The sequence below is a fragment of the Salvia miltiorrhiza genome, chromosome 8, assembly GCF_028751815.1.
Source record: "Salvia miltiorrhiza cultivar Shanhuang (shh) chromosome 8, IMPLAD_Smil_shh, whole genome shotgun sequence".
NCBI lineage: Eukaryota > Viridiplantae > Streptophyta > Magnoliopsida > Lamiales > Lamiaceae > Salvia > Salvia miltiorrhiza.
In genome coordinates, this window is record NC_080394.1 from 11,531,136 (window position 1) to 11,558,776 (window position 27,641).

At 34.3% G+C, this 27,641-nt stretch overlaps 3 protein-coding genes across 10 annotated transcripts; all 3 read left to right on the plus strand.

Annotated features, from left to right (window-relative positions):
- The first annotated feature begins 2,411 nt into the window (after window positions 1–2,411).
- On the plus strand, window positions 2,412–4,218 carry LOC131000988 (protein SHI RELATED SEQUENCE 1-like). The gene is made up of 2 exons (XM_057927140.1): window positions 2,412–3,002; window positions 3,732–4,218. Exons 1-2 carry the CDS (start codon window positions 2,732–2,734, stop codon window positions 4,073–4,075), a joined length of 615 nt encoding a protein of 204 aa, XP_057783123.1. The 5' UTR covers window positions 2,412–2,731; the 3' UTR covers window positions 4,076–4,218.
- Window positions 4,219–12,606: 8,388 nt separating this feature from the next.
- LOC131000990 (uncharacterized) lies at window positions 12,607–18,594 on the plus strand. Of its 7 annotated transcripts, XR_009093835.1 has the most exons (8): window positions 12,627–13,459; window positions 13,614–14,119; window positions 14,937–15,022; window positions 15,411–15,501; window positions 15,563–16,142; window positions 16,246–16,415; window positions 16,746–16,801; window positions 18,299–18,594. XR_009093835.1 is itself a non-coding variant. In XM_057927143.1 (2 exons), the coding sequence occupies exons 1-2, from the start codon at window positions 12,857–12,859 to the stop codon at window positions 13,974–13,976; spliced, it is 966 nt and encodes a 321-aa protein (XP_057783126.1). In that variant the 5' UTR covers window positions 12,607–12,856; the 3' UTR covers window positions 13,977–14,227. The 7 variants fall into 7 exon arrangements, 1 of the variants encoding a protein (XP_057783126.1); XR_009093833.1 differs by lacking the exons at window positions 16,746–16,801; window positions 18,299–18,594 and having other exon boundaries at window positions 16,246–16,668; XR_009093832.1 differs by lacking the exons at window positions 14,937–15,022; window positions 16,746–16,801; window positions 18,299–18,594 and having other exon boundaries at window positions 16,246–16,668.
- Window positions 18,595–19,523: 929 nt separating this feature from the next.
- LOC131000989 (probable inactive purple acid phosphatase 9) lies at window positions 19,524–25,979 on the plus strand. Of its 2 annotated transcripts, none has more exons than XM_057927141.1 (9): window positions 19,524–20,617; window positions 21,148–22,867; window positions 22,960–23,094; window positions 23,228–23,371; window positions 23,647–23,766; window positions 23,868–23,963; window positions 24,058–24,182; window positions 24,764–24,896; window positions 25,744–25,979. In XM_057927141.1, exons 1-2 carry the CDS (start codon window positions 19,925–19,927, stop codon window positions 22,426–22,428), a joined length of 1,974 nt encoding a protein of 657 aa, XP_057783124.1. In that variant the 5' UTR covers window positions 19,524–19,924; the 3' UTR covers window positions 22,429–22,867; window positions 22,960–23,094; window positions 23,228–23,371; window positions 23,647–23,766; window positions 23,868–23,963; window positions 24,058–24,182; window positions 24,764–24,896; window positions 25,744–25,979. The 2 variants fall into 2 exon arrangements, with proteins under 2 accessions (XP_057783124.1, XP_057783125.1); XM_057927142.1 differs by having other exon boundaries at window positions 23,647–23,754.
- Window positions 25,980–27,641: the final 1,662 nt, after the last annotated feature.

Below are 27,641 nucleotides of genomic sequence, written 5' to 3' on the forward strand. Positions count from 1 at the left end.
TCATCTTTATGTGAATAGTGATTTCGTTTGTGTATGGATAATTTTCTTATCTTTGTGTGGTGTAGAGGTCCTGTCTGCTTGCGAGTTGTTTATTTGATTATATAATATATATCCGCTTGTAATTCTAAAAAAATCTTATTTTTTTCTTTATTTTTATATAAGATAATTTCACAATTTCTCAAATTTCCTTTTCACTTCAAAGAAGGATACCGTTATATATCACACAAAAAATAGAGAAGTAATATTAACTCTCATTGAAGTGAAAGTAATGAAAAAGGATAAAATTATTTTATTATAAAAAATAAGAAAAAAAAACAATGCAAATTTAAAAATATAATTTTTTTTTATTTTCCATTTTCTCATAATAAATTTACAATAAAAATAAACACACCCTAAAGACCTACTCTTATTTCATTTGCTAACTAAATATCTAAAAATGAAACTATGGTACACACGAAAAACGAATGAACAAGACCATAGCAATAGGTCCACATGCTAAAAATAGGCGAATAAACCAACTACAGAGCACTCCATTAATTGAGTGATAAATTCCTTTTCCACACGATGGATCAATATTATAAATATCTTAAAACTTTAATTTATTATATTTTATTATTATTTTATTAAGTCCATTAGAACTCAGATATACTCATATTTATAGGGCTCGTTTGCTGAACAGTATGTTTGACTGAGATATATTTTACTATATACCATATTAATATACTTAATTAATTAAATTGAACGTATTAGAATATAGATATTATATAATCTATTGTTTGATATGATTTATTAAAGCTATATATAGTTAATGATTATTATAATTATAATTTATATTACGTACGTGTACAAAATTACCCAAACATATAATCCTTCGATCCTGACTAGTTTAGCATGATTTCTTTTTTTTTTTGGGCCACTAATTTACACAAATAAGTGGACCATAACATTTTATACACAATAAACACTTACTTTTAAATAATCGTGCCGAAAAGAATTAAGTCAAGTGAGGCGGGACAAAGAAAATACTTCATTCGTCCACGAAAAATTAAGTCTTACTTACCCTATCTTTTTGTGCATGAAAGAGAGTCACATTTTACTTTTTTTTGAATCATCACACCATACCTTCTCTCCTTTATTTTACTTACAACAATTTTATTATTAAACCTTATGTACACCTTCAAATGAGACTATTTTTCGTGAACCGATGGAGTATAATATTATTAGGCTTTTAATTTATAAATAACTTTCTATTTTGTATCAAACAAGATATTAAAATTTCATCAACCATACCAAATGAGCCATTATCTTAAGACAGAACCGATCACCTACCCACCGTGGGCAAGCATAATGTGTCCACCATTGATGTGGCAATTTTAAATAGGAAAGATAACTAATAAATCTTACTCTAATTTAAATTATCTTACTATAATTACAATTGCCACATCATGGTGGGCACATTATGCATGCCCACGGTGGGTAGGTGATCGGTTCTGTATCTTAAGAATACCCATTTCAACACTAGACCATCCCAAAAGGCATACATTATTTTAATTTGGTAATAGTAATACTTTCTTTCCTTTTAAATTCACGTCCTTTGATATTTATATGATAATGTAAGCACATGTGTTATATACTCCATGTATGTGACTTGCTTTTCCGATTTGGATTTACTGTTTGATTTGTAGCATAACATGTTGGAAATCACTAAGGCACTGTAGAAACAGATCCTTTCTGAAAATAATTCCAAACAGTGTTGCTAAGGTACTCGACAAACAGTACAAGAGAAGTGACCATTAGTACGTAACAGCATATAAATATAACCAAGTACTATTTTTAACTAATTTTTTGCATATATAAAAAATATTAACTATTGATCAATAACAACAATACTTAATTAGCTGGCGTCTAAAGAGACTAATCAACTCTTACCATTGATATTAACTTTCCTAGCTATAGTAATATAATTTAAAAAAATGAAAATTAAATACACATTATCAAATAATAGCATTAAATTAAAGTATTATTTTACGTTTTATATGACTTGTCCTATATGTTAATGAAATATGTAGTTTTGCATGGTATGTAGGACCGTTAATTTGCTTAAGTCTATACGTGTATACGCTACATTGAACTTTATCATAATGAATGAAAGACAATCATGTCTCAACATTTTTTATTAATTTGTTTGAATTTTTGCTGTGGGATAAATTAATACTATATCATGTACCCCACAAAAAAGAGATCGAAATTCATGTTATAAAATTTGTTTAAAGATTACGCACGAGTCCAGTTTAATTAGCACAATTATTATGAAGAACATGATACTAAAAATGTGACAATATTTCAAATTACTTGCAGCTTAGATGTGATTAATCACATGAAGTAGCAATATTAATTTATTATTTAAATTAAGTTTCTTAAGAATACTTACCCCCTCTGTTTCTCTCTCATCCGCCTTACAAAGTAGCACAGTACACTTGAGCAGTGAGCCATGATATGAACCGTCCCAAGAAGAAGAAAAGGAAAGTTGAGCTCAAAAAAGAAGCAAAAACCCTAAGAAAAGGAAACAAGCTTCACATAGCCATTTCCTCTCTTTCTTCCAACAACATGGAAAAAATCACACTCTCGCTCATCTTCTCCTTCTCCTTCAATGATCACAAATAATGAATAAAATTACCCCCTCCATTAATCCGGCAACCTCGACCATAAACAAAAATTGAAAAAAAAAAAAATGAATAGAGGAGAAGCAACAGACAGTAGGTCGAGGTGCCAAGACTGCGGAAATCAAGCGAAAAAGGACTGCGAGCATTCGAGGTGTCGAAGCTGCTGTAAGAACCGAGGTTTCCAGTGTGAAACGCACATTAAAAGCACGTGGATTCCGGTTGCTAGGCGGCGGCCCAGGCACCTCGCAATGCACCCGCAGCACCAGATTCAACCCCTCCATCATCAACAGTTAGTTCTTGGCCCAAACCCTAAAAGATACAGAGAAATCCCACCACTAGGTAATTGGAGTACATCACTGTGTGTGCCTATCTCTTTTTGGGTACCCAATCACTACTGTTTGCCAAGATTTTTCAGATCACACACACAGACACGCAGCGGGAGGTGTAATAATTGGATTTGGTTCCAATCTTTCTTTATCTCATTATATATACAGTATCGGAACTATATACTGTGCTATTTGCTTCTTCTAGAAAATCTTGCTTCTAATGTAGTGTGGTGTTTATAACAGTGACCCATAAACCCTAGCAACAATAGTAATGTGCTGTACAATGATGTGCTAGGAAATAATTGTTGGAAATAGTGATGATTTTTTTTTGAATTTTCTTGGTAAAGGATATATCTTTTAATTTATTTTTTGTTACTAACTATATTAGCTTATTTTACTGCACATTCTTGCATATATACCCCCCTTGATGATGAACTGATATTTATATATTTTTGCACTTATATCTAAAAGTACAGCTACTATGTATGTATACATAACTCAAGAACCCTGAAAATTTGAAAGCTCTCTCTCTCTCTCTCTCTTTCTATATATATATATATGCGTGTTTGTGTATGTGTATGTGTGAATCTACTCAACGTAATGCTAATGACCCTACATATATCTATATATATATATAATTCGAAGACAAGGTCCCTTGTTTTGTTAATGAAACAATATAGTATAAATTGTTAATTTTTCATTAATATTACTCCTAATTGTCAGTTTAATTGATGATGTTTAGGGTTTGAGGAGGAGAATTTGCCGGCGGAGGCGTGTTTTCCGGCGGTGTTCCGATGCGTTCGAGTGAGCTCGATCGACAATGCGGTGGATGATCAGTATGCGTACCAGACCTCGGTGAGCATCGGCGGCCATGTTTTCACCGGAATTTTATATGATCAAGGCGCCGAACCACAAGGAACTGGAAACTATGTCACCGGAGAGAGCTCCTCTTCTGCTGCGGCTGGATTATCAGAGCAACCTAATTTTGTTGCAAGAACAACTGGTACAACCTCTCCTTCATTTGCTGCCCCTTTTTCAGCATTTACAAACGCCACTTCACACTTTTTGCACTACCCCAAATCTTGATTACACCATCTATTTAATTTATATATATCTATATTTGGAATAAAAAAGGATGGGGGCGTGGTTCAATTGGTTGATTTGGTTGTAATTGGAATTTGAATTGAGATATTTTAATTGAGATTTGAATAGAGTTTATTCTGCACTAATTAATTGTATATAGGAAAGGAAATTGAATTTTATCTCCCTCGCCGCGGTTCTTCTTCCTTGCCCACCTCTTTCCATTTTATTTTAGTTTATTTTTTTAATTAGCCAAACTATGTAAAACTGAAATAAAGAAGGAAGACATGTTTAATTTATTTTATTCTAATGGGAATGTGCCTAACAAATTATTGTTTTGTAGTTCCAATGAAGAATTATTTGGTCATGTCTGCTTTAATTTAACTTTGTGATGCTCAGCAGCTCATGGTTTGATTTTTGTCTTGTTATGATTGTTTATCTTTGGTGATTATCTGAATAGTTGTTTTTGAATCAATCACTAGTTTTTGAACTTCAAAGCCACTTTTCTCCAGCTTATCTGCTTCTTTGCCGGGTTAAATCTAATGCTTTAATTCTGCCCAGTATAACTTCATGTGTAAGGAGAAAAAACCCTATTAATTGCAAGCTTTATTTTTTATTGCACATGCATTTCACAGTTTCACACTGTTTAGCTCACATCATGCACACACACATAATTCATATATAAGATTGTTTTATAGTAAAAATTAACCTTACTATATTAACTATAAATTAATCTTATAGTTGATGGACTATAAGGATTGATCAATAGTTTTTACTTATCTTGTAACCATATATGTATATATTATATATATAATAATGCTTTGTCCGCTATTAATATATATAATGGTTTATATATATATATATATATATATATATATATGAATCTCCTCACCACACACTAAACCCTCAATTTCTTGAAATTTAATCATGAATGATTACAGCCCATTGATGATGATTCGGCTAAGTTAGCTTGATGAGATTAAGAAATATATTAGTGATCGTGTATATCATTATGAGTATATATATATATATATATGTTGTACGGTTAACTTGTGAACAGTATACATGTAATACATGTAAATGCCGGCCTGTATAAAGAATCATAAATAAATAGTATACTATATATATATAGGTGCTTAATTAATGCAAAGTTATTTTTATTATATAATGGTATTTAATATTTAGTGTGGCATACTCGTGGTAACAATACGTGTCATAGTGTACTATTAAAGCTTTACTAATGCAAAGTTATTTAATTGGTTATATATATATATAATGCATCTAAGAGATTGAAGACAGGTCTAAGTGGTTTAGATTAATTACATGGGGCAAAAAAGATTAATTGGTGGGCATCTATAATTAAAGTGGCCGTAAGTATAATTTAGAAAGCATCAACTAAGCACTCTTTTAATTAACCTTTTATGCTAAAGGGATCACACTAACCAAAGGGGAAGAGAACAAAAAAAAGATATATAACCAACCATGAAGAATATGTCCTTTAATTTGTACCGTAAGAAGAAAATAGAAACATTCAATTATTGCTGAATTTTCATTTTATAGAAATGATTCTGTGATTCTGCGATGCTTAATGTACCATGCATCAATTTACTAGTAAAATCCCGTGGGAAAAAAATACTAGCTAAAATCAAGAGAAATTAATTAATTATACCCTAGCTCATTCAAGAAATTATTTAAATGTGGATTCTTTTATTTATTTTTAGCCCACTAGTTTGTCATCGATATGGAACTACCCTAGCTAATATCGTTCTTTTATGGAGTATTTTGCAATTTCGTCTCCTAATTTTTTTCTGGTTGTACAAATGTTGTCAAGGACATGCAATTGTACATGTTCTTTTGTTGTGGCCGTGGCAACTTGGTTCGGCTCTCACTTCAAAAAAATTGGGGGATGAAATTATAAAAATTAAAAATATGGTGATTTAATTTGTTACATTTTAAGAGTCACATTAAAATTACAATTTTAAAATAGTTCTTGATTTTATTTGTCCAAGTCCCCCTATTTTTAAAGTTGTTTTATCTATTATTTTCTTCTTCTTATGAAGAAATACCTTGACAAATGGCTTTATGCCTAAAAGAAATCATTATGGGAATTTTAACATTATTTATATTTAATTTATATTTGTTAGACTTTTGGAGAGCTTTTCTAGAAGGAATAAATTGATATCACATTATTTAATTATGAAGTTGTGGAGTTATAATTGAGGGAAAGTGGTGATGATGAATAAAGAAGGGTTTGCAATGTTTTTTTTTCTTTTATATATGTAAGGCAAAGCATACGTACTCTTGTACGGATCTCCTGTGCCTATCTTTTGCTTAACTAGAACCCTTTTTCTTTATTTATGGAACATATAAGATCACACTACACTCGGTTTGTTGATTGCATATATGCACAAGTTTTCATAATGAAATGTTATCTTTTTTGTACATACAATCACGTATAATGATTATAGAAGTAAGATAATGAACGTTTGCTACTGATAAATTAACCTAGCATATGACCTTATATACACTCAAATATGTTTATTTTTTAGAATTAGTCTTAATAGACAAAATAGTAAAGTTTGAAACTTTGAAATATCTCAAGCTCTTATTTTTATTATTTGACCTAGTTTTGTTGGTTTCATGTCCTAATTGAAAAGAAAAAATTCTACATTTGAAAATAAAAATAGTCAATATGTATTTTATATATCAACCATGCAAAGTAACACCCTTAACACTAATTTTTACCATTTTTAATATTAATGTCAAAATGATTAGCTGTACTTTTCAGTGTAGAAGAAATTCAGAAAGATGTTGTGTATATATATATATGGCGTACGTACAATAAGTAGAAAATTGGACTTTTCTGTACCTTTTCTCAACGAAGAGATATGATGATCATATATGGAGTATATGTTTACATTGTACTCGATCGTTAATGATGCATGCATAGTGTATACTGTGATACTGTATAATTTGAAATTAAGGCCATGTCTTCGTAATGATTCATCATGCTTCTGATCTTGATATGATGTTTTTTATTCTAATATATCCGTCCCGCGAATTTTGAGTTAATTTTTTTGGACACGTGAATTAAGAAAATAGTATTTACCATGTTAAATGTGGTAGGTGAAAAAGTGAAAAGGTGAATAAATGAATTTTTTTTTGCCAAAAGAGGAAATGACTCAAGATTCTTGAGACGATCGAAAAAGGAAAGTGACTCAAGATTCGTGGGACGGAGGAAGTACTAGTATATGTATATTTATATGATTTCATTATCTAGACACACTTTTCTCATGTGGAAACTACTAACTATATTGCTTCTTTATACTATATATGTATATATTGAATGAAGTAAAAATTTGTTTTAAAATACTCCTTTCGTCCCATTTAAATTGGCACATTTGTTTTTTTGTTTGTCTCATTTAAATTGACACTTTCCTAAAATAGTATGTGATCTATACTTTCTCTACACACATAAAATATGTGAACGTACCCTACCTACTTTACACTCTTAACACTCTATTCTTAATCTCCGTGCTCAACTCAAAAGTGTCAATTTAAGTGGAACGGAGCGAGTATATATAATTTATGAATTATTTTTAGACCGTAAAAATCTACAATGAATTCATTGTTTGATTTTATAAATTAAAGGTCTTGGGTTTGTATAAGAGCGAATTTCACATTTTTTTCATACCAAATTTGACACACACACACACACATGTATGTATGTATGTATGTATGTATGTATATATATATATATATATATATATATATATATATATAGGGAAGGGCTAAAATAAGAGCATTTCTTAAGATATAAAATAAGAATCATTTTCAGCCCTTAGATCATCAAGATCTACGGTTGATTCGTAATCATGTTGGATGGATTTATGGTCCTGAGTTCGAATCCCAAAGGTAGCAAAAATTTATTTTTCATAATTCATACCTTTATACAACGAATTCATACGTGTTCTACATAAAATTCATACATTAAAAATTGCTCTTATTTCTTATTTTAAGATGTGCTCTCACGGTAGCCCACCCCTATATATATATATGGGAACTCTCCAATGAGATCCCCTATTTTTAATGAGATTTTAGCCACGATCTCGTGCGTTGGAAGACCATTTTCAACCATTAAATCGTAAAAATCTATAGTGAATGCATCATCTTGATTAATGAATGCAATATTTGAATTTTGAATCTTGGATGAATGCATCACCTTCAATAATTAAAATATACGGTAGATGCATCTTCTTGGTTGATGAATGCAGTACCTAAGTTTAAATCCTTAAGGCCGGGAGCAAATTTTTTACTTTTTTCAGGTGTAATAAATTTAACATTAGATGTATTAATTTTTATAGCAGATGCAACAATTTTAATGATTCTCATGTTCTTATGAAAATTATAGTTCTCATTAGAATCATACCTTAGCTATATATATATATATATATATATATATATATATATTATTTTTTGAAACATAAACTAAGGCTTCTTTTATGTTTGTACTATTTTTTATGACAGTCGTAGATCAATAAAAGAAATTTGATTAACATAAATTTAGTTATCAGAAAAAAATTACTCCATCTGTCCTATTACAAATATCTCATTACTTTTGGATACGGAAATTAAGAAATAGTATGTAGAAAGTAGATAAAGTGGGTTGATGAAAATTATTTAAATACTTCTCCGTCCTATTATAAGTGAAATTCTTTCTATTTTGGATGTCCCACCATAAGTGAGAATATTTCTTTTTTGGGTAAAAGTTTTACCCTTTAAACATTTTTTCACTTTTTCACTTACATATAAAATACATCTTAATTTCTTAATTCCCTTGCTCAAAAAAGGGTCTCACTTATAGGTGGATGGAGGGAGTATAAGGTATATAGAAAATATATTGCCAAAAATAAAACGAGATATTTGTAATAGAACATCCCATTATGAAAAGTGGAACATTTATATCCTTTTGGTTTTATATTAATTATTATAGTATTTATTTTACTCGATTAGGTTAATTATGTTTTAAGTACTAGTTGATAATTAAAATTATGATTTACAGCATTCAACTATTTGATGTATAGGAGCTTTTTATTTTGCAATTCGATCTCTTTGTCAATCTAATTCACGAAATTTAACTTCACTAGTATGCTCATTTGTGCGATGTATGACGGACATCAAAATTAAACAATATATTTAAATAAATAATAAATAAAAATATTAAATAAAATTAAAATATAAATAAATACATTTTTTTTAATTTTTCAATAAAATCCTAAATTTATAAATTTTCAACTTTGTATAAAGTGTAATGATAATTATAATTATCAAATAAATTTTAAAAATATTTGATAATAAAAATTAGCATTACACTATTACACATATTATTATATAGTATACGCATCAGGATACATAAATAAATATTTTTATACACAAACATAAATAAAAAAATTGTAAAATTTTAATGAAGAGATAGAAAATGAAATATTTTAAATTTTAAATTTTCATAACTTATTCATTTTAAATTAATTTTTGATCATTTTTATACCATATATTAAATTTGAGATTCATATTGATATTTTTTTATAAATCAAATTTGACGATGTTTATAAAATAATTAAAATATAAAAAAGAAAGAAAAAATTATAAAAAATTTATTAAAAAGAGAGAGAGGGAGAGAAAAAAAAAATGAAAAAATATAAGAAAAACAACTCCTCTCTTATGTACTCCTCGTAGTATTATATAGATGATGAGTGGACTTTCAATCTAATTCGCGAAATATAGAGTCAAGTCTCATTACTAGATTGCTGTACTCACCTTTTACAAAAGCACGACTCGACAATTTCATAAACAATGATTTCATTTAGTTAAAGTGTCACTCATGTTTTACCCCACACAAGTTTTTGAGTTAATTAATTAATTTATGCTGCGTGAACATAGCGAATATTTGGGCAATCTAGAAGGTAAAATTGATGTAAAAAGAACATTAATTAGATTTATTCAAACTTTAAAATTAAAATAAAATTAATTAAAATATTATAAAAAAGTCGGCATCAAAATTTTAAAATTCACTTATTAAATGTTGTATAATAATTTATTCGTAAAATTAGAATTAAACATACTTAAATAATTAAATATTACTTCCTTAAATCCCGTATCCAAAAGAAACGCCTCGTTCATGGCGGGACGAAGGGAGTATTATTTAGGGTTAAGTATCAAATACACGAGTCATAGGGTTTTTTAGGACAGTAACTTAGGTTGATTTGGAAATTAGGACAATAACTTTCGGACTTGTAAAAATAGGACACTAATTAATAAGTGTTGCACCCGCAGGACATTTTTCTGTCAATTATCGAATTTTTGGACTTTCCCGCATGGACCAAGCACATGACATCCTATTTGGAGCCGTAAAAATGATGTGCTTGCCACATAATTAACCCCTCTGTGCGGGTTGTCATGTGCTTGATACGTGCGGAACCTTTCGAAAATTCGATAATTGGCCCAAAAATGGCTTGCGGGTGCAACACTTATTAATTAGTGTCCTATTTTTACAAGTTCGAAAGTTATTGTCCTAATTTTCAAATCAACCTAAGTTATTGTCCTAAAAACTCTCTGACTCTCAAATTCACTCCTAACATAGACACTCTTATCACGTTTAAACCCCTATACTATACATTAGACTAATGAAGCCCATGATGTTCCAATTTTGGTGCAATTAAGCCCTTCCTTTTAACGGCCGTTTAACTCCGTTAAGTATTTTTTTTATTGGTGGTGTGACCCACCACCAATTTCGCAGCCTGAACCCTCTCGTCTCAGACCAATCGTTGACCTCTAAGGCTGATGTTGATGCTGATGCTGATGCTGCTACTCCGGCTAGAAACAACTCGGTCTTCCCCAACTCCTCGGGATTCCCCAACTCGGTATTCCCAAACTCCTCAGGCAGCTTATCATGTTTGTCTCTCGAGCTCGAGCCCCCCTCACCTCTTAACCCGTCTCTAATTGAAGCGCTGAGAAGCGGCTTGCCAAAGAAGTGGATTCTCCGGTGTACATCAGCTTATTCGACTGGCGGATTGCAAACGGCTTAGTTAGGGTCGGTGGAGGCTCTCGAGGGGGAAGGGGATAGTAGGGGCGTTTATCTTGATTGCTTGTCGCTGCAGTAGCGTTTGGGAGTGCAGACAGTAAAAATGGTCTTTTTTGGGCTTCTGCTGTTAACAACGGAATAGAGACGTACCTCTCGATTTTTCATCCCAAACGATGGATGTTCTTTTAACATCTCGAATGAAGGAAGCTGTCGGAGCAACGGGAGCAGAGGCAGGAGCGTGTCTGAAGCGCTATGCCACTGCATAATCTTTTCATCGAAGCCGGATGAGTTGGGAAAGATCGGGTTGTTTCTAGCTGGTGTAGCAGCAGCCACCGCCTTAGAGGTCAGCGACTAATCTGAGACGAGAGGGTTTAGGCTAAATGTTTTGCACCCAAATTGGTGGTGGGTCCCACCACCAATGAAATAAAAAAAAATTAAAATACTTAATGGAGTTAAACGACCATTAAAGGGGATGACTTAATTACACCGAAATTGGGACATCAGAGCTTGATTGGTCTAATGTCTAATATAGAGAGCTGAACATGATAAGGGTGTCTATGTTAGTAGTGTATTGATACTTAACCCTATTATTTATACACTGATACCATTTATTTTTATTCGTTAATAACATTATTAACAATATATTAAAAGATTACATATAATAAGAGATGGAGCCAAGCGTCAAGCATGACTCGTCGATCTTCCTAGCATTTTTTAAAATTATTATATTTACATTATATTTTGTATTTAACCCGTTCTATAAAAATAGGCCTATTTTTGTTTTTTTTACAGTGTTCATAAAAAAATTCCTATTTTATTTATAGACATTACCCCCACTACAAAAAAATTGCAATTAACGATGAAAAAATATGTCGCTAAAACATCATATTTTTTTCGTCGTTAATTAGACTTGTTTTGTCGTTAATCCTTTCATGGCAAACTCAATTAACGATAGAAATTTCTGTCGTTAATTTGATTTTTTAAAAAAATTATTTTATTTTATTTTTAATATTTATTTTATTAATTTCAATTGAAGGAATTTTATTTTCAATTTTTAATATATTTTGTATTCAATTGTATACGCTTTGGTATACTTCTCAGTGGATCACCCATCTTAGTAGCCACCAGGCTTCTGGATTATATCGGGCCAGGCTGGGCCGGGTTGAAATCTGACCCGACTGTAAAACGATAAGTCCAACCCAGGCCCTATCGGGCCATCAGGTGATCGGGCCAAACCAACCCAATTTTTTTTGTTTCTTATATATTGTTTTTTTTTTTGCTACATAATGATAAAAAAATAAATTAAATTAAATAGATCAACGTCAAATTAAATTATCAATTCACAAATATAATTAAAAATAAAATAAAGCTTGATAAAATATAATTAAAAATAAAAATAAAATTAATTAGGCCCTAAGGGTATAAGTGTAAATTAAGAATGAGTTGAACTTGTATGAATGAAGCTAGATTAGGATGACGAGCATAAAATTGTTGAGCTCGAACAAGCTCCGAGTCCGGGAAACCACTCGAGATCGACAACATTTTGAATTTATACGGGTTTTTCCTCAAATTAATTGAGAATAGTTCAAGTACTTATTGAATTAATTAATCAAGTATTAGGATGCTAGTGTAGTGATTAGTATCCATTTCGATTGTGCTCATCTCTCCCTTCCCCGCAAGATCCAGCTTGTAATTTGCAGAGATTCATGGCGAATGCGTGGAGACGAAACCAGTCCACCAAAATCCTGACCCCCAAAAACCTCGTTCTCTTCATCTCCACCTCCCTCCTCCTCCTCATCTTCCTCCACCTCTCCTCCCAAACTCCCACCAGAAATCCTAGCACCAAATCCATCAAAGATTCAATTTCGCAGCGGGCCATCAAGCCCTTCGATTGCCTCGCGGCCCCACAGGCCCACCCCGTCGTGGCCAACACCGTGGAGGGCCTCAAGTTCCCCTTCCTCTACTCGCTCTCCGACTTCGGAACCTTGCCCGACAAGCCCCACAAGAACATCGTCCGCACACTCAAGGGGAAGCCCTTTCGCCGCCCCGATATATCAGCCACGGTGCAGGAGCTGCTGGGGGAGATCAAGCCGCGCGATAGGGAAGGGGTTTTTGTTGACGTCGGCGCTAATGTGGGGATGGCGAGCTTCGCTGCGGCGGTGATGGGGTTCAGAGTGCTTGCCTTCGAGCCGGTTTTCGAGAATTTACAGAGGATTTGCGATGGGATTTATTTCAATAGAGTTGGGGATTTGGTCGAGCTGTTCGAAGCCGCTGCCTCTGATAGCTCCGGAAACATCACATTCCATAAGGTATTCTACATTTTTTTTTCCTTCTTCTTCTTCAAATTATCAAATTCAGTAGCTTTTCTTTTTCTTTTTCTTTTATTAAAGGAATTATTTGTGTTTGTTTGCTCCTGTAAATTGCTGATAATCACTTCCTTCGTGTCTACATATAAATTATTAGTTGGTTGGTCGACTTGACAACAGCGCAGTCTCAGCCACTGGTGCTAAGATGGCTTTTAAGTCGAATGAAGAGATTGCAGTTCAAGTGAGGTCCATTCCTCTCGATGAAGTGATCCCAGTGTCTGAGCGCGTTCTTTTACTTAAGATAGATGTTCAGGGTTGGGAGTATCACGTCCTAAAGGGCGCTTCAAAATTACTATCGAGAAACAAGAGTGAAGCCCCATACCTCATATACGAAGAAGACCCTCGCTTATTACAAGCGAGCAATACTAGTGCACATGAGATAAGGGAGTTCCTTCGCACAATGGGTTACCACAAATGCACACAGCACGGCACAGATGCACACTGCACGAAAACAGATTGAAATCTTCACCAATTTACCACATGAGGCACTTACATGTAATATGATAGGCAATCGATCAAGTCGTGCAGTTTTCTAACAGATGGCCATGCCTTTGAACGAATGATTTCTGCAATGCTGAGAAAGAGGATAGACTTGATTTGCAGGTTCTCAGTTATCTATAGACATTTTTCAATTGCTTGTAATCTCAATCAGGTTATAAAGGATCATGTGAATTTGATTTTCTTTTATTTTCATTTCAATTTGATCTTAAATTTTCTCTTTTTAATCCCTTGCATGGTAGCATCATTATCATCTTACTCAGCATTTATGGAGTAGTAATTAGCTTTTACCTTACCTCTTAATCTCTATCAATTGTGGTGGGATCATGCCATTCCTTTTGTTAAAGTCGAAACAGAATTCGTGGCAATTTGATTAATTGTTGCAAATGCAACTTTCTCTGTGATGATTTGGGTTCTTGGCGTGTTCTCATTTACATATTTTAATTGTTGATTGTTGCAAATGCAACTTTTTCAACTTATTAGTTGCTAAGATGTTTTCCTCTAAGGTTCCAACTAGTAGGTTAGGGGTTGGAATGTTTGTGTTTACCCATACCGTACTTGAATAGTGCATATGCCTGTGGAGAATTGAGTTTTATTTTCTTTTTTTCGTGATAAATTCTGGATCTCTCTATTGGGGATGCTTTGTTTGTCATGCTTTATGAAATTATACCTTCTGACAAGGTATGGTGTGAGGTGGTATTGTGCGAGTCTTATGCCTAATGTTGATACATAATCTATGTTAAAGAATGGATTACTGGATAGAACTCTTAACGCTTTTCACTGTTTTGATCATGTTTGTTTCCTCGTTAATTAGATAGTGATGTATGATACATAAGATGCTTAGCTGCTGAAAAACTTCAGTGCACTTTTGTACGACAAACATTTTTCTATTTGTCCTGTTTACCTTTACCCTTTATTACAGGTGTTCAGTAAAGAACTCACTTACCTGAAGGTTGATTTGGATGTCTGCAGATGGTTGAGTGTTTTTTAACCATCCATATAGTATTCGTAAGATGAATGATCTTTTCAGCTAAAGAAATTTTAAGACTTAAATAATTCATTTTGCATCATCCATCTTGAAGATTTTGTGCTTTAAAATGGAAGCTGTAACCTTTCGTCTAGGATCTGGGATCAGTGCTCCTTTAGGATACAGCGCAGACTTTTAGGCTGTTCAATTGTTATTACTAAGCTTTTTAAGTTTTAAAAAGCCTCTACTTTGCAATTTCCTATGAACAATTTGAAATGTGGAGACCATAATGTTTTTGTGTGGTGACAATATACTGCATACCTTTTAATACTTGCAAAACAGTTTAACAGACAGTTTTCTCCATCCGTTAGGTTTCATACTTGTCCAAAATATATTCACTTGTTGGTTTGACCTTTTTACGAATAATAGGTGCTCGAGTTGCTTGATATTGTCCAGTTTGAGTCTTGATATCAGTTTGAAGTCGTTGCAGTTTGTTTTTAGTGCAAAATACTCATCCCTGGTAAGGTGAAATCATTTTTGCATTAGTATATTTACTTTATCTAATGCTATATGCTTTGCAGGCTGAGCATATCCTCACCAGCCCAAAAACATCAGGAAGGGGTTGTCTAGGGATGGCAATAATACCCGCGGGTTCGGGCACACGCCCCTAATGGGCCGGGTCTATGGTTGAAATTTTGGGGCCAGATTCGGGGGCCGGTATGAAACTTATACCCAGGGCGGGTTCGGGGTATAGGTACCCGCCCCGATTGTATTTTTATATGTCTGATAGAGTTTTTGTTAGAAGATATATTTGAGTTCTAATTGGTGAAATTGGTTTGTTTGTGATGCTGAATAATACTCTTATTTATTTTGAGTTTATATGTTTGATGGAATGGATAAAATGCTTGTTGTATAAGAAAATCTTGCAAAATAAATAAATAAATAAATTGGTGGGTACCCGACGGGTACCCTTCCTCCGCTGGATAATCCCAGCCCCGAACCCGCCCCGATTTAAATGGGTATGGAGGCGGATATGGGGGTAATGTTTTGAGATATGGGGGTGTAAAAGCAATCCCTGACCCAAACCCGCCCCGTTGCCATCCCTAGGGTTGACTATTACAGTTCAGAACATGGAGATCGGCTTATCCTAGACTTTGGCAGGTGCTTTCTTTTCCCCACCTCCTCACTCATCATGTTAGACTTGTCTTGACTTGGGATTTCATTGAGTAGAAGTCAATAAATTGATTATAACTTCTCTTGACAGAAGCTCAATTTGTATGACGACCAATCAAGTACTTTTGGGAGTGAAGCTGAGTTGAACGAAACAAGAGAAGCAATTCAACAACTTTTAAGATGGGGATGGAAATACCACAAGATCCTTGAGGAACAAGCTGCTAGCTACATATGTAAACAAGCTGGTCTCAGAATGTTGAGGTTCGCTTGATCTTATCATCTTCCTTAATATTCTATAATTAAGAGCCCTACATCACAGGATTGAGTTGGCTCTGGCTCTGGGAGTTGAGGGCGATTTTTTTTTGATACTTTTATACATGCATAAAGTCAATCTTCCCATTTTTCTATTTTCTTGATGTTGAATTGTAACTTCAGAAAATAATAGGTGACAAGATGCCAGCAAGTTGGTAAAAGAAAGTGTTGGTTTTGATTTAAGAAGTTAATTATTTGGCAATATGCTTCCTTGCTGATTTAATTTCATCAATTGTCTTCCTGGTTTTTTAGTTGTGACCCTATTCTGTTTTCCTCCAGATAGCTGCATCTCAAAGGATCTCATTTCTTGAGAACCAATCTGATATACTATTCAAGTAGGTCCATCTCTGCCATTTTGTTATCTAGTAAGGCATACATGGGTTTGTACTCACTCTAGATGCATTTAATTTTTCTCCTACATTCACATTCTCGACACTCTGAGATGCTGAAATCAAATAATGCACTCTAATACCTAGATGAATGAAAGAAGCAAAAGAAATTAAGGATGATGTGGTTGATGCTACTTTGAAATCGGAATTAATATGAAGTGCGGTTTTTGTAGTATGTGGGAAACCTGCAGATTAGGGTTTGGTTAATATGTTAGTCATTCCTCAGAAGTTGGAGTAGATTATGTTCATGTTTTTCTCAAGAATGTGATGCTACATTCCCGGGAAAAACTAGGCTAAATTCTAATTGCAGGCTATCCTGTATCTTCTTTCTCCTGCTTTTTCCCTGCCATGTAAACATGAATACTAGAAAATTTATAATTTTCTACCATCACTTGACATTTGAATGGCTCAATATGGTATAAGCCAGTTACCACACTAGTCTAATGGTTCTGATACAAAATTTTAGGGCATGGAGTATAAACCATTTTTATCTCTCATTGTTGCTATATAATATTGGAGCAGATACATCATTTAGTTTAAAAGATTTAATGATATGATGAAGTCATGTTTTATATTGAAATACGTTGATGTCCTACAACCTTGGTTTCTTCAAGATAGTATTGAGTCTGTTATTGGATGCTGGTGTCTTTTGGAGCCTCAAAAGTCAAAACTCTTCTGGTAATTAAGAAAACAAAAACAAGGAAGATTTAGGGCCACTTAATGAAGCTGTTAATTAATATCGCAAATCAGAGCTTGCTTATTTTTCTAATATTCTTTATACTTGTTCTTCATTTTGATTTGTATCATTTATTTATATATAGTTAATAAAAGATGTTACAAAGGGCAGTGAATCCATAAAGACTGTATCACTGTATGTGTTACTACCATCTTTATCGGTCTCAAAATTGAGACCCGGTCACTGCCACCTCATTAATATGGGGAAAAGAAAAGTAACAATTAAAAGTGAATGAATTAGAAGTGGTCGACCACTTCAAAAAATCGACCTCCCTTTGTCTCTCTCTCTCTCCCCGCTTATCTCATCTGGTGACACTTGTCAACATATAATTGATTCAGTAAATTTTATTTAGATAATTGATAAAAATTATTATATCTTTTATATAAAATATTAAAAAATAATAATAATTATACCAAAATTTATATTTTTTCGTTCTCTTTAAATAGAGACAACTTTTGCTATATTTCAACACACCTTCATATTCTTCTATTTTTATTCTCTACATATAACATCTAGTGTTTCTTTCTCTATTTTTCAATAAATCGAGACAATAATTCTTTCTTCAACTCTCAAAATTTCAACCTTTCCCAAGACTATTATCAAAATCTTGCTGATATTCCAAGCTCCAATGAATTCCCAGAGTTTGATTATGCTATGAATAGTGGAAGATGAAAGAAGCACTTACCTTAACTATCATGATCCTACAGAATTCATTGAAGATCGACTAAGACAGAATACTCGTCGAAGTGAAGATGGAGAAGAAACTAATGATTTCGTATACTCTACGAATATGATTGCAAGCCTAGCGAGCTATACGAGAACTAGGTCCCAACTTCGCAATCGAGAAGATCACGGCTCTCTATTACACGACTTGATCGAGCATATATGGCAAAAGTTTGGAGATGATAATTAAATGCGTAGTATGTATTATTTTTTTTCGAATTTGGATTATTGTAATTTATATTTTTAGTTTATCGTAATTTAAATTTTTATTATTTTGTTATCTTTTTATTTTAATAATATTTTAATTTATATTTAATATTATTAAAATTATTACGATTAAAAATAATATTAAAATAATTATAAAATTATGTTGTGGTTGGGTGGTTGAATGATCGGGGTGATCATTGATAAATGAACAAAAATAGAGATGGTTGGGATGGATGAATATTAATAATGTGGAAGAGAGAAAAATTAATTAAATATTAAAGATGGTTGGATGGTTGGGTGATTGAATGGTTGCTTATAAAGATGGTCTTAGGCTTGCAATCTAGTTTTGATGACTTGCGTAGCCTTAGTGCATATGTTGTGCATGGATTATAAACAGCCGGTCCTTCTCTCCAAGAAGAAAGATGATTCAAGATATGAATGGCTCAACCCCTATTGTTTTTTAATCATATTTGTTTCTATGTTTAACAATTGTAAAAACTCAGCTTTTTTGTAGATTATGGTATTATTATCTCATTAAGGTTATTCGAATCATATGCTGTCTATGTGATCTGTTTATCACCGTATGATCTATTTATATACTGAAATAATTGAACAAACATATGTAATTATAAATAATTTAGATAGGGGAATAAAATAGTGGCTTGATAACATTGTATAGATAATTATTTTACTTTTCAGTATACAAATTCAACACACGATTCGTCGGATTGTCATGATATATTTTACATTTTTTTTAAAGAAAATTGAGATAATTTAAATAATGTTGTTTCAACCTTTACAATTTTTTTTTTAAAAAACACGTTGAAAAAAAAATCAAAATACTTTTAAAGTTATAAAATATTTTCAATAGTTCAAGAACAATGGTGGACCCAGTAAGGGCAAGGAGCCATAACCCCCATCAAATATCTTTTTTATTTCTTTATAAAAATGATTAAATTATCAATATTTGTGTAAGTTATTGTAAATAGTCCTAATCATCAAATCAAATGATAAGAAAATAGTAGCTTTTAAAAATCTACTCAGAATTTAGAAAATATAGCCTTCACCACAATTTTTTCTACGTTCACTTCTTATTGATAGTGTAAAAATAATTTGAAGTTTAAAATAATATTTATTCTTAAATTTATGTGTAGAAATTATCATTGTGATATCATTTTCTTTTTTTTATTTATTCAAACTGAAGCTAGACTTCATTTGTTAGTTGATGTCAGACTTTTCTAAATATCACTTGTTATTTGGAAAGGAAATTATACCAAATAAGTAGTAAGTTATTTATAGCCAGGTGTGAAGTGTGATACAAAGCTCATTACGATTCTTCTTCTTCTTCTTCTTGACATTTCCAGCTGGGAAAAACTCTTGCAGCAAACAAATTTGAAGAAGTCATGAACCCATTACACACAATCGCGTTTCTCTCCATCCTCTCTCACCTCCTCACCCACTCCTCATCCAAAGTCTCTATCTCCGTCACCCCAAAATCCGTTCCCAAATCGGGCGAGCCCGTCACGATCAAATGGAGCGGCGTGGACTCGCCGTCGCATCTGGATTGGCTCGGAATCTACACCCCAGCAAACTCTGCCCATCGCCACTTCATCGGCTACATCTTCCTCTCCTCGTCTTCGGGGTGGCAGTCCGGGTCGGGCTCGATCACGATCCCGCTCGTCAACATGAGATCCGACTACCAGTTCCGGATCTTCCACTGGACCGAATCCGAGATCAACCCGGACAAGCTGGACCACGACCACAACCCCCTGCCGAGGACCAAGCACCTCCTCGCCCAGTCCGACCCGGTCTCTTTCGAACCGGGTCGGGGACCCGAACAGATCCACCTGGCGCTAACAGGCGGGGACGGAGAGATGCGGGTCATGTTCGTGACCACTGATGGGAAGGAGAGCTTTGTGAAATACGGGTTGACCCGAGATGAATTGGATGCAATTGCGGGTACGGAGGTGGCCCGGTATGAGAGAGAGGATATGTGTGATGCGCCGGCCAATGACAGCGTCGGATGGAGGGATCCTGGCTATATTCATGATGGGGTGATGGTTGGGTTGAAGGATGGGAAAAGGTATTATTATCAGGTAAAAATCGAATCTTTTTTCTTGCTTTTGTTTTGAGGAGATATGATGCTTATCATATTCAAGAGGCTTGTAGATACTTTTTTTTTTTCATATATACATGAATATGAATGTGATTGTGTGTTTATAGATGATTGTTCACTGTATTTACAGAATCTTGTTAGGATTGAGTGTATCAAAGAGTTAGGTTTTAGGTGCCAGAGTTGGCTTCCATGATTTTCTGTTGTTAGTGATATAGGTAACTTGGCTTCTCATTGTCATATGCATTCTATTTTTAGAATGAAATAAAGTTTCTGTTTCATGAGATGTTTCCATGTCAAGTGATTCAAGTGAGGATTTAATGGTTCGTTGCTTCATCTCCTAATGTAGGAGAGAGGCCCCCTTTGACCTTTCACATAAGTGCTTGGGTGGGGTGGGGGGGGGGATGTTTGTTCATCTTTAGATCTGCTTCATCGTGCCATTGGCATCTATATGTTTGATTTTAAGCAAATTTCTAGTCACATAATGTGTTTATATTGCATAAACTATGACAGGTGGGTAGTGATTCAGGGGGTTGGAGCACAACGTACACCTTTGTGTCGCCAATAAAGGATTCCAGTGAGACGATAGCTTTCTTGTTCGGAGACATGGGGACTGCTACACCGTACTCAACTTATGTGCGCATTCAGGAGGAAAGCATCTCCACCATTAAGTGGATAAGTAGAGATCTCGAAGCTATTGGCAACAAGCCTTCCTTAATCTCGCATATTGGAGATATAAGCTACGCGAGAGGCTATTCTTGGTTGTGGGATAACTTCTTCTACCAGATAGAACCGGTGGCCTCCAAAGTTCCATACATGGTTTGCATTGGCAATCACGAATATGATTGGCCGTTGCAGCCTTGGAAGCCCGACTGGTCCAACGCGGTCTATGGCAAAGACGGAGGTGGAGAGTGTGGGGTGCCTTACAGTCTTAGGTTACACATGCCGGGGAACTCCTCAGAGTCAACCGGATCAAGAGCCCCTGCTACGAGGAATCTTTATTACTCATTCGACATGGGGGTAGTCCATTTCGTTTATTTTTCGACAGAGACTAATTTCTTAGCTGGGAGTAAACAGTACGACTTCTTGAAGAAGGATCTTGAATCAGTGAACAGAACCAAGACGCCTTACGTTATTGTCCAAGGGCACAGGCCGATGTACACCACGAGCTACGAGACAAGAGACCGCCCCTTCAGGGAGAGGCTCCAAGATCACTTGGAGCCTCTTCTTGTGAAGAACAATGTGACACTAGCATTATGGGGTCATGTACATAGATACGAGCGATTTTGTCCTCTAAATAACTTCACTTGTGGAAGCTTGGGCATCGAGGGGGAGAAATGGGAGGCGTACCCTGTGCATGTGGTGATTGGGATGGCCGGGCAGGACTGGCAGCCAATTTGGCAGCCAAGGCCCGACCATCTGACTGCTCCCATCTTCCCCCAGCCCGTTAGGTCACTGTATCGTGGTGGTGAGTTTGGTTATGTGAGATTGGTTGCCAACAGGGAGAAGCTCACGCTGTCCTACGTGGGAAACCACGACGGAGAGGTGCATGATGCCGTGGAGATCTTGGCCTCGGGGCAGGTCTTGAATGGTGCGGGACGTGTTGCTAGCAGCAATGACAGTAGCGTTGCTGCTAATCACGGGCTTGGTTCGAGAGTTTCGTGGTATGTTGGAGTTGCGAGTGTGATTGTGCTTGGAGCTTTTCTAGGGTATGTTTTGGGTTACGTTTCGCGTGCGCGAAGGGAAGGTGCTTCGCAGGCGAAATGGACTGCTGTAAAGAGCGAGGAGACATGAATGAGAGAAGGGAGTGCTCAAGAATTATAAGGTAGTTTTGCTGGGATTTTTTGTTTGGAGCTGTTGCTGTATGTAATAGTTGAAGAGATGCAATGTTGAAATTAAGAAAGACCGCTTTTGGCATCTGCCTTCTTCCTCCAAGGATTCTCTGCTTGTGGTTTCGAGAGAAAGAGAGAGAGAGAGAGAGATGCTTATTTCTGCACTGTTTTATACTTTTATGTGATGTAAATGTAGTCATAGTATACCTCTTAAAATAAAGTCAGTGCATATATTCTTGATAGCCTTTGTAAATTCATACATGTAAGCAAGTTTATGCAGAAGAAATTGTTTTTTGTGTTGAGAAGAAATTATGTACATGGCATCAGCCCATGTTAGTTAATTTTCAATGGGATCTCTGCAGCATCTTGCTTCTTGCAGAGCGCTACATCTTCCTGTTAAGGTATGTCAAGTCTTGTCTTGTTTTGTCCTTCCTACACGTACATCAATAGGTCTTACGTAATTGGCTTTGAATAAATTACTAACTGGCATCAGGGAAATATTTGGCGTCTTGACACCAAGTTGGGGAAGAATTCTTTTGATGTTAATAAACAGCGAATGGTGATTGCTCCTACGCTGATATTTTTGTTTTCGTTAACTTCACTGTTCGATACATCTGAATTCCTAGAGGTTAGACAATTCAGCATATCTTTGTAAATGGACTTATGCCATGAATTTATGCTTATTTAAAGGAATCAAACAGAATTCCTTTGTCTTGTGAACTAGTCCTAATACATATTTGTAATTCTTCGGTGTCTGACAGGTGAAGAATAAAGTGGTTCGTGAAATCATAGAATCCAGTAAGGGTCATCAATTACTGTTTGATCAAATCCTCCAGGAAGATCTTTCAGATGCTGATGAACTGAAACGGAAATAATCAACCTCGTTGTGGGTAATACTTAGCAAGGTAAAGATCCAGATGCATTAATCTTATCCTTGAGTGTCAACAAGATAAGAAGCCTGTGATTGGTGTGAGTGTGTATCTTGTCCAGATAGTTGGTTGCATTTCTTGTATAATAGATGCCAACTGGCTAGCACATACTGCAGTAATTTTAAAATGTTTTTGCATAAAATGCGGTATTGTACCTATGCTCAATTATTCTCCAGCAGCTTTAAAGATTCAACAGCTATAATTTTCTGTCAAGAGGTTTTTTCTGACTATTATCTGTGGGCTTTAATAAGGTTTGGCCATATGAAGAGAGTGACAAATATGGATTTGTTCAAGGGCTCTTTGGAATGATGAGTTCTCTTTTCTCTCGCAACTCGGACTTTTTCAATTCAATAGAATCTGTGAGGCCAGAGGTAATTAGATTTCCTTATTTTTAGTAATATAATGGATGAAGGAATGAAAGAATAAGGTGTCTTGAGTTCTTATGATTTTTCCCTATGACATGCATTTTCAGAACTGGCAGAAAGCTGATGTGAGCATATCCTGTCTCTGCTTTAGTTTGAGCACATACCTTTATTTTCTTGTTACAAAGAAGTCCCTAAGGCTGCGAGTGAGTAAATTTATAATCTGCTATTACTTTGGTTTATGTTCTCATATCTGGAGTGTCAAAATGATGAAATATGTTTTACTATGCATTCCTTTAGGTTTCAGTGGTGCTACTGCTTCTGCATCCCAACAGCCTACACTGGCTTTGCTTGCTACATTCCTTGGTAACCTAGCAACTGCAGTTGAAAAAGCTGTGGGGGAACAATATTTGTTGCTCAACAAGGTTCGCAGAATGATCTGATAATATTTGTTTTATATTTTAGCACTTTTGATATATTGCTAGTTGACTTAGAGGAAACGGCTAAGCTTATTTTAGAGAGCTCATAAGCTTTAACAACTTGTAAGATGTTTCAAGAGCTTATAAGTTGTCAAAGTGTTTGGATAATTGATCTTATAAGCTAGAGAGAGAATTGTGAGTTAGAGAGAGAAATAAAAAAGAGAGAAGAAATTGGAGGGGTGCATGATAGAAATAACAAACTATAGTAGGATTATTTTTGTTAAATGTTTGTTGCTTATAAGATTATGAAAAAATAAGTTGGGTTTGAGGAACTTATTTATTTGGCAGCTTATAAGCTGTTAGAGCTTATTTTTCACAGCTTATAAGTTTTTAGGAGCATATTTTGGCAAACATTTCTGAAGAGCTTATAAGCTTCTAAACTGCTTCTAAGCTTATCATGCTATTGCTTCTGCTATCACAAATCTTGATGGACTTATCCTTTCTCATTTTCAAGATAGGTACAGCACTTTTTCAAGATATGCTGCTAATCCTTATTTATGTTCAACTGATGCATTTCCTACGTGCAGTTCATATGCACATGATTACAGACGTTCTCATAAAGCAATTGAATATGACACCTCTCTAGATGATAACGAGGACATGCTTTCGCTTTGTGGAGAACTAATTTCTACTCTTGAGAGACTTGAATTGCTGAGCAAGGTATGCTGCCTAAGTTGTTATTTTGCCTTGGGGAATTCTCAATTCAATGGTTATGTTGATTTTTCCAGTGTATGTTTCTGCTTCCTCTGGCTAAGTGGGGGGTCATAAACTTTTGCATATGTTTCAGTCTGGCCGTTTTACCTAGTGATCTGTTTGAAAAAATTGCATCTGCACCATCGAAGTATTGCTTTGAGACCAGAACAAACCAATCTGTTTGAAAAAATTGCATCTACAGGTGGATTGTTTTACCACAAACTGTTGAAGGTTTAGAATGCGTTCTCTTTGGTTGTAAATTTATCATGAGAAAATGAGGGATAAATAAAAATAGAATTTGACCCTTACTCATTCTTCCTTTTCACTACAAAGGCGGGATAATATTATCACACCAAAAATGGAGGGATAATATTATCCCTTCTTTGTAGTGAAAAGGAGGAATGAGTAAGGGTCAAATTCTATTTTGTAGAAAATGAGGGAAAAGAAATGAATGATTTAAAAGGTGAAATTTTATTTATCCCTTCTTTTTTCATGATAAATTTACAACCAAAGATAACGCACTCCCTTGATTAGGATAATATTGGCACTTGTACCTATGGTTGATGTCAAAGAATGAATATTTTTCCTTTTCTCCCCATTGCTATTCAATCTTTGAAATCTAGACGCTATGACTGTTGCCACATTTGCTTACAATGGAGTTTTTTACAAGTTGAGGCGATGCTTGTTGAATCGTATAGCTCCCATATTACTCTTTCTATTTAATAGTAAAATATGGAAACTAGAGCAATCTAAGCTCATGTTTGTTCACCCTATTTCTATTACTCTAGAATTGATATTGAATGTTGATTTGCAGGATAAAACAGGGCACAGCCTCGAAGTTGAAGGAAATGCCAATTGAGAAGCTATGTGCTTGATGTTTAATTTCTGTGTATGTTGTATCCTAGTTTGTATTGAGTGATCTAGTTGCCTCATTTATCAAATAACTTTGTATGCTGCAGATGAATCAAATGGAGTCTGGAGCTTCTATGTATGTAACATTATATATTTGTTTATAGAAGGTCATGTCCATCAAAATAGACGTTTCAATTATGAGAGCCTCTTCCAATTTCCCTTTGCCTGAGAATTAATATTGACATTCAATCTGGTATATCCCCAATTAACTGTAAAGCTGTTTGGTGCTTGCGTACAAACAATTAAGATTTTCAAGTATCTGCAAGTCAATTTCCGAGTTCAAGCAATAAAGATTTTCACTTTTTTGGAAAAAAAACCCTTTCAAAAAATCTCAATTTCAAAAAAATAAATAAATTTATGTCATGTCTTTCTGAATTCGACGATGGAATAATGAGTCCCTTTGTTAAAAATTGCATAATTTAATGTACTTAAATCCCGAGAATTTCGCGAGGTGATTCAGCATTACGTTGTTGGATTTCGTAAGACATTATATAAACATATTTTTTTTAAAGTTGAGGATTTTTAAAGTAAAAGTGCAAGTTGAAAGCATATTATCAAAAACGTTCAAAATTGGTGATACAAGTGATTGACCTTGAAATTTAAATTGTGAAGCGCCTTTTGCTTGAGTTTGGGAATAGTAGTGTTTACGTTGATAGTTCGAATGAAGAATCATTTATCTATTTAATCTCGAAAATCATGCAGTTTCTGGGAAACAAATTTAAGACGGATTAATAATTGTTTTATCCTCTTTGAGTCTGTACATAATGTGGTTTATAAGTCTGAACACAGGATAACTTAGAATTGATTCTTATAGCGTTCTCTTTTATTGTAAATTTATCATGAGAAAATGAAGGATAAACAAAATTTTACCCTTTAAATCATTCTTTTCTTTTCCCTCATTTCCTACAAAATAGAATTTGACCCTTCCTTTTCACTACAAAGGACTTTGTAGTGAAAAGGGTCAAATTCTATTTTGTAGGAAATGATGGAAAAGAAAGAAATAATTTAAAGAGTGAAATTTTGTTTATCCCTTATTTTCCCATAATAAATTTACAACCAAAGAGAACGCACCCCTATAGACAAATTCTTGTATGAATCTACTAGTTATTCATTTTGAGGCACTATTGCACTTAAATAAATTAGAGTGCAATAATAAACTGAGTGAAGGGTTTTACAAAGACTAAGAGCATCCGTAGTGGGGGCTCGACGAGCGGCGCACGCCCGGCTCAGCTGAGTCCCACCCCAATACAGCAATACCGCGCCCACAAGGAGCGCTCCGGATGTTCGCCCACGCACCGAGCTCTGAAGGAGAAAATGTTGGGCGCGTGCAATGCACAACCGATCAAATAATTTGATGCATTAAAAAGATAAAAAAAAAAAAAAAGTAACGGCAAAAATTTGAAAAAAAGGCAATTTTTTTTAATTATTGTAATGTTCTTTTAATTATCTTTTTTAAAATTAATGTAATGTTTAATTTTAATTTTATTAAAATTTATGTTGTTAAATTTAATTTTAAAATTAATTGAAATGAACATTAAAAATAAAGATAAAATAAAAAAGAAAATTTAAGAGCCCAGGTGGAGAGCCACCATGGGGAGGAGGCTCTTAGATGGTGGTGACCACTTTTAAGAGTTCATATGGGCTCTCTGCTACAGATGCTCTAAGCTTAATTTAAAGAGCTTATAAGTTATTTCTAAGCTTAGTTTAAAGAGCTTATAAGTTATTTGCGCTGTAGTTTCTCTCTTTTCTTTTCTTTTGAGAAAAAGATGTAGTTTCTCAAGAGCTTATAAGTTGTCAAAA

What these genes read in the sequence shown, in the direction of transcription:
- LOC131000988 (XM_057927140.1), top strand. Translation starts at nt 2,732, where the DNA reads ATGAATAGAGGAGAAGCAACAGACAGTAGGTCGAGGTGCCAAGACTGC. An exon ending in CAGAGAAATCCCACCACTAG is followed by an intron (nt 3,003 to 3,731) that starts GTAATTGGAGTA and finishes GATGATGTTTAG; the next exon opens with GGTTTGAGGAGGAGAATTTG.
- LOC131000990 (XM_057927143.1), top strand. Translation starts at nt 12,857, where the DNA reads ATGGCGAATGCGTGGAGACGAAACCAGTCCACCAAAATCCTGACCCCC. An exon ending in GAAACATCACATTCCATAAG is followed by an intron (nt 13,460 to 13,613) that starts GTATTCTACATT and finishes ATAAATTATTAG; the next exon opens with TTGGTTGGTCGACTTGACAA.
- LOC131000989 (XM_057927141.1), top strand. Translation starts at nt 19,925, where the DNA reads ATGAACCCATTACACACAATCGCGTTTCTCTCCATCCTCTCTCACCTC. An exon ending in GGAAAAGGTATTATTATCAG is followed by an intron (nt 20,618 to 21,147) that starts GTAAAAATCGAA and finishes AAACTATGACAG; the next exon opens with GTGGGTAGTGATTCAGGGGG.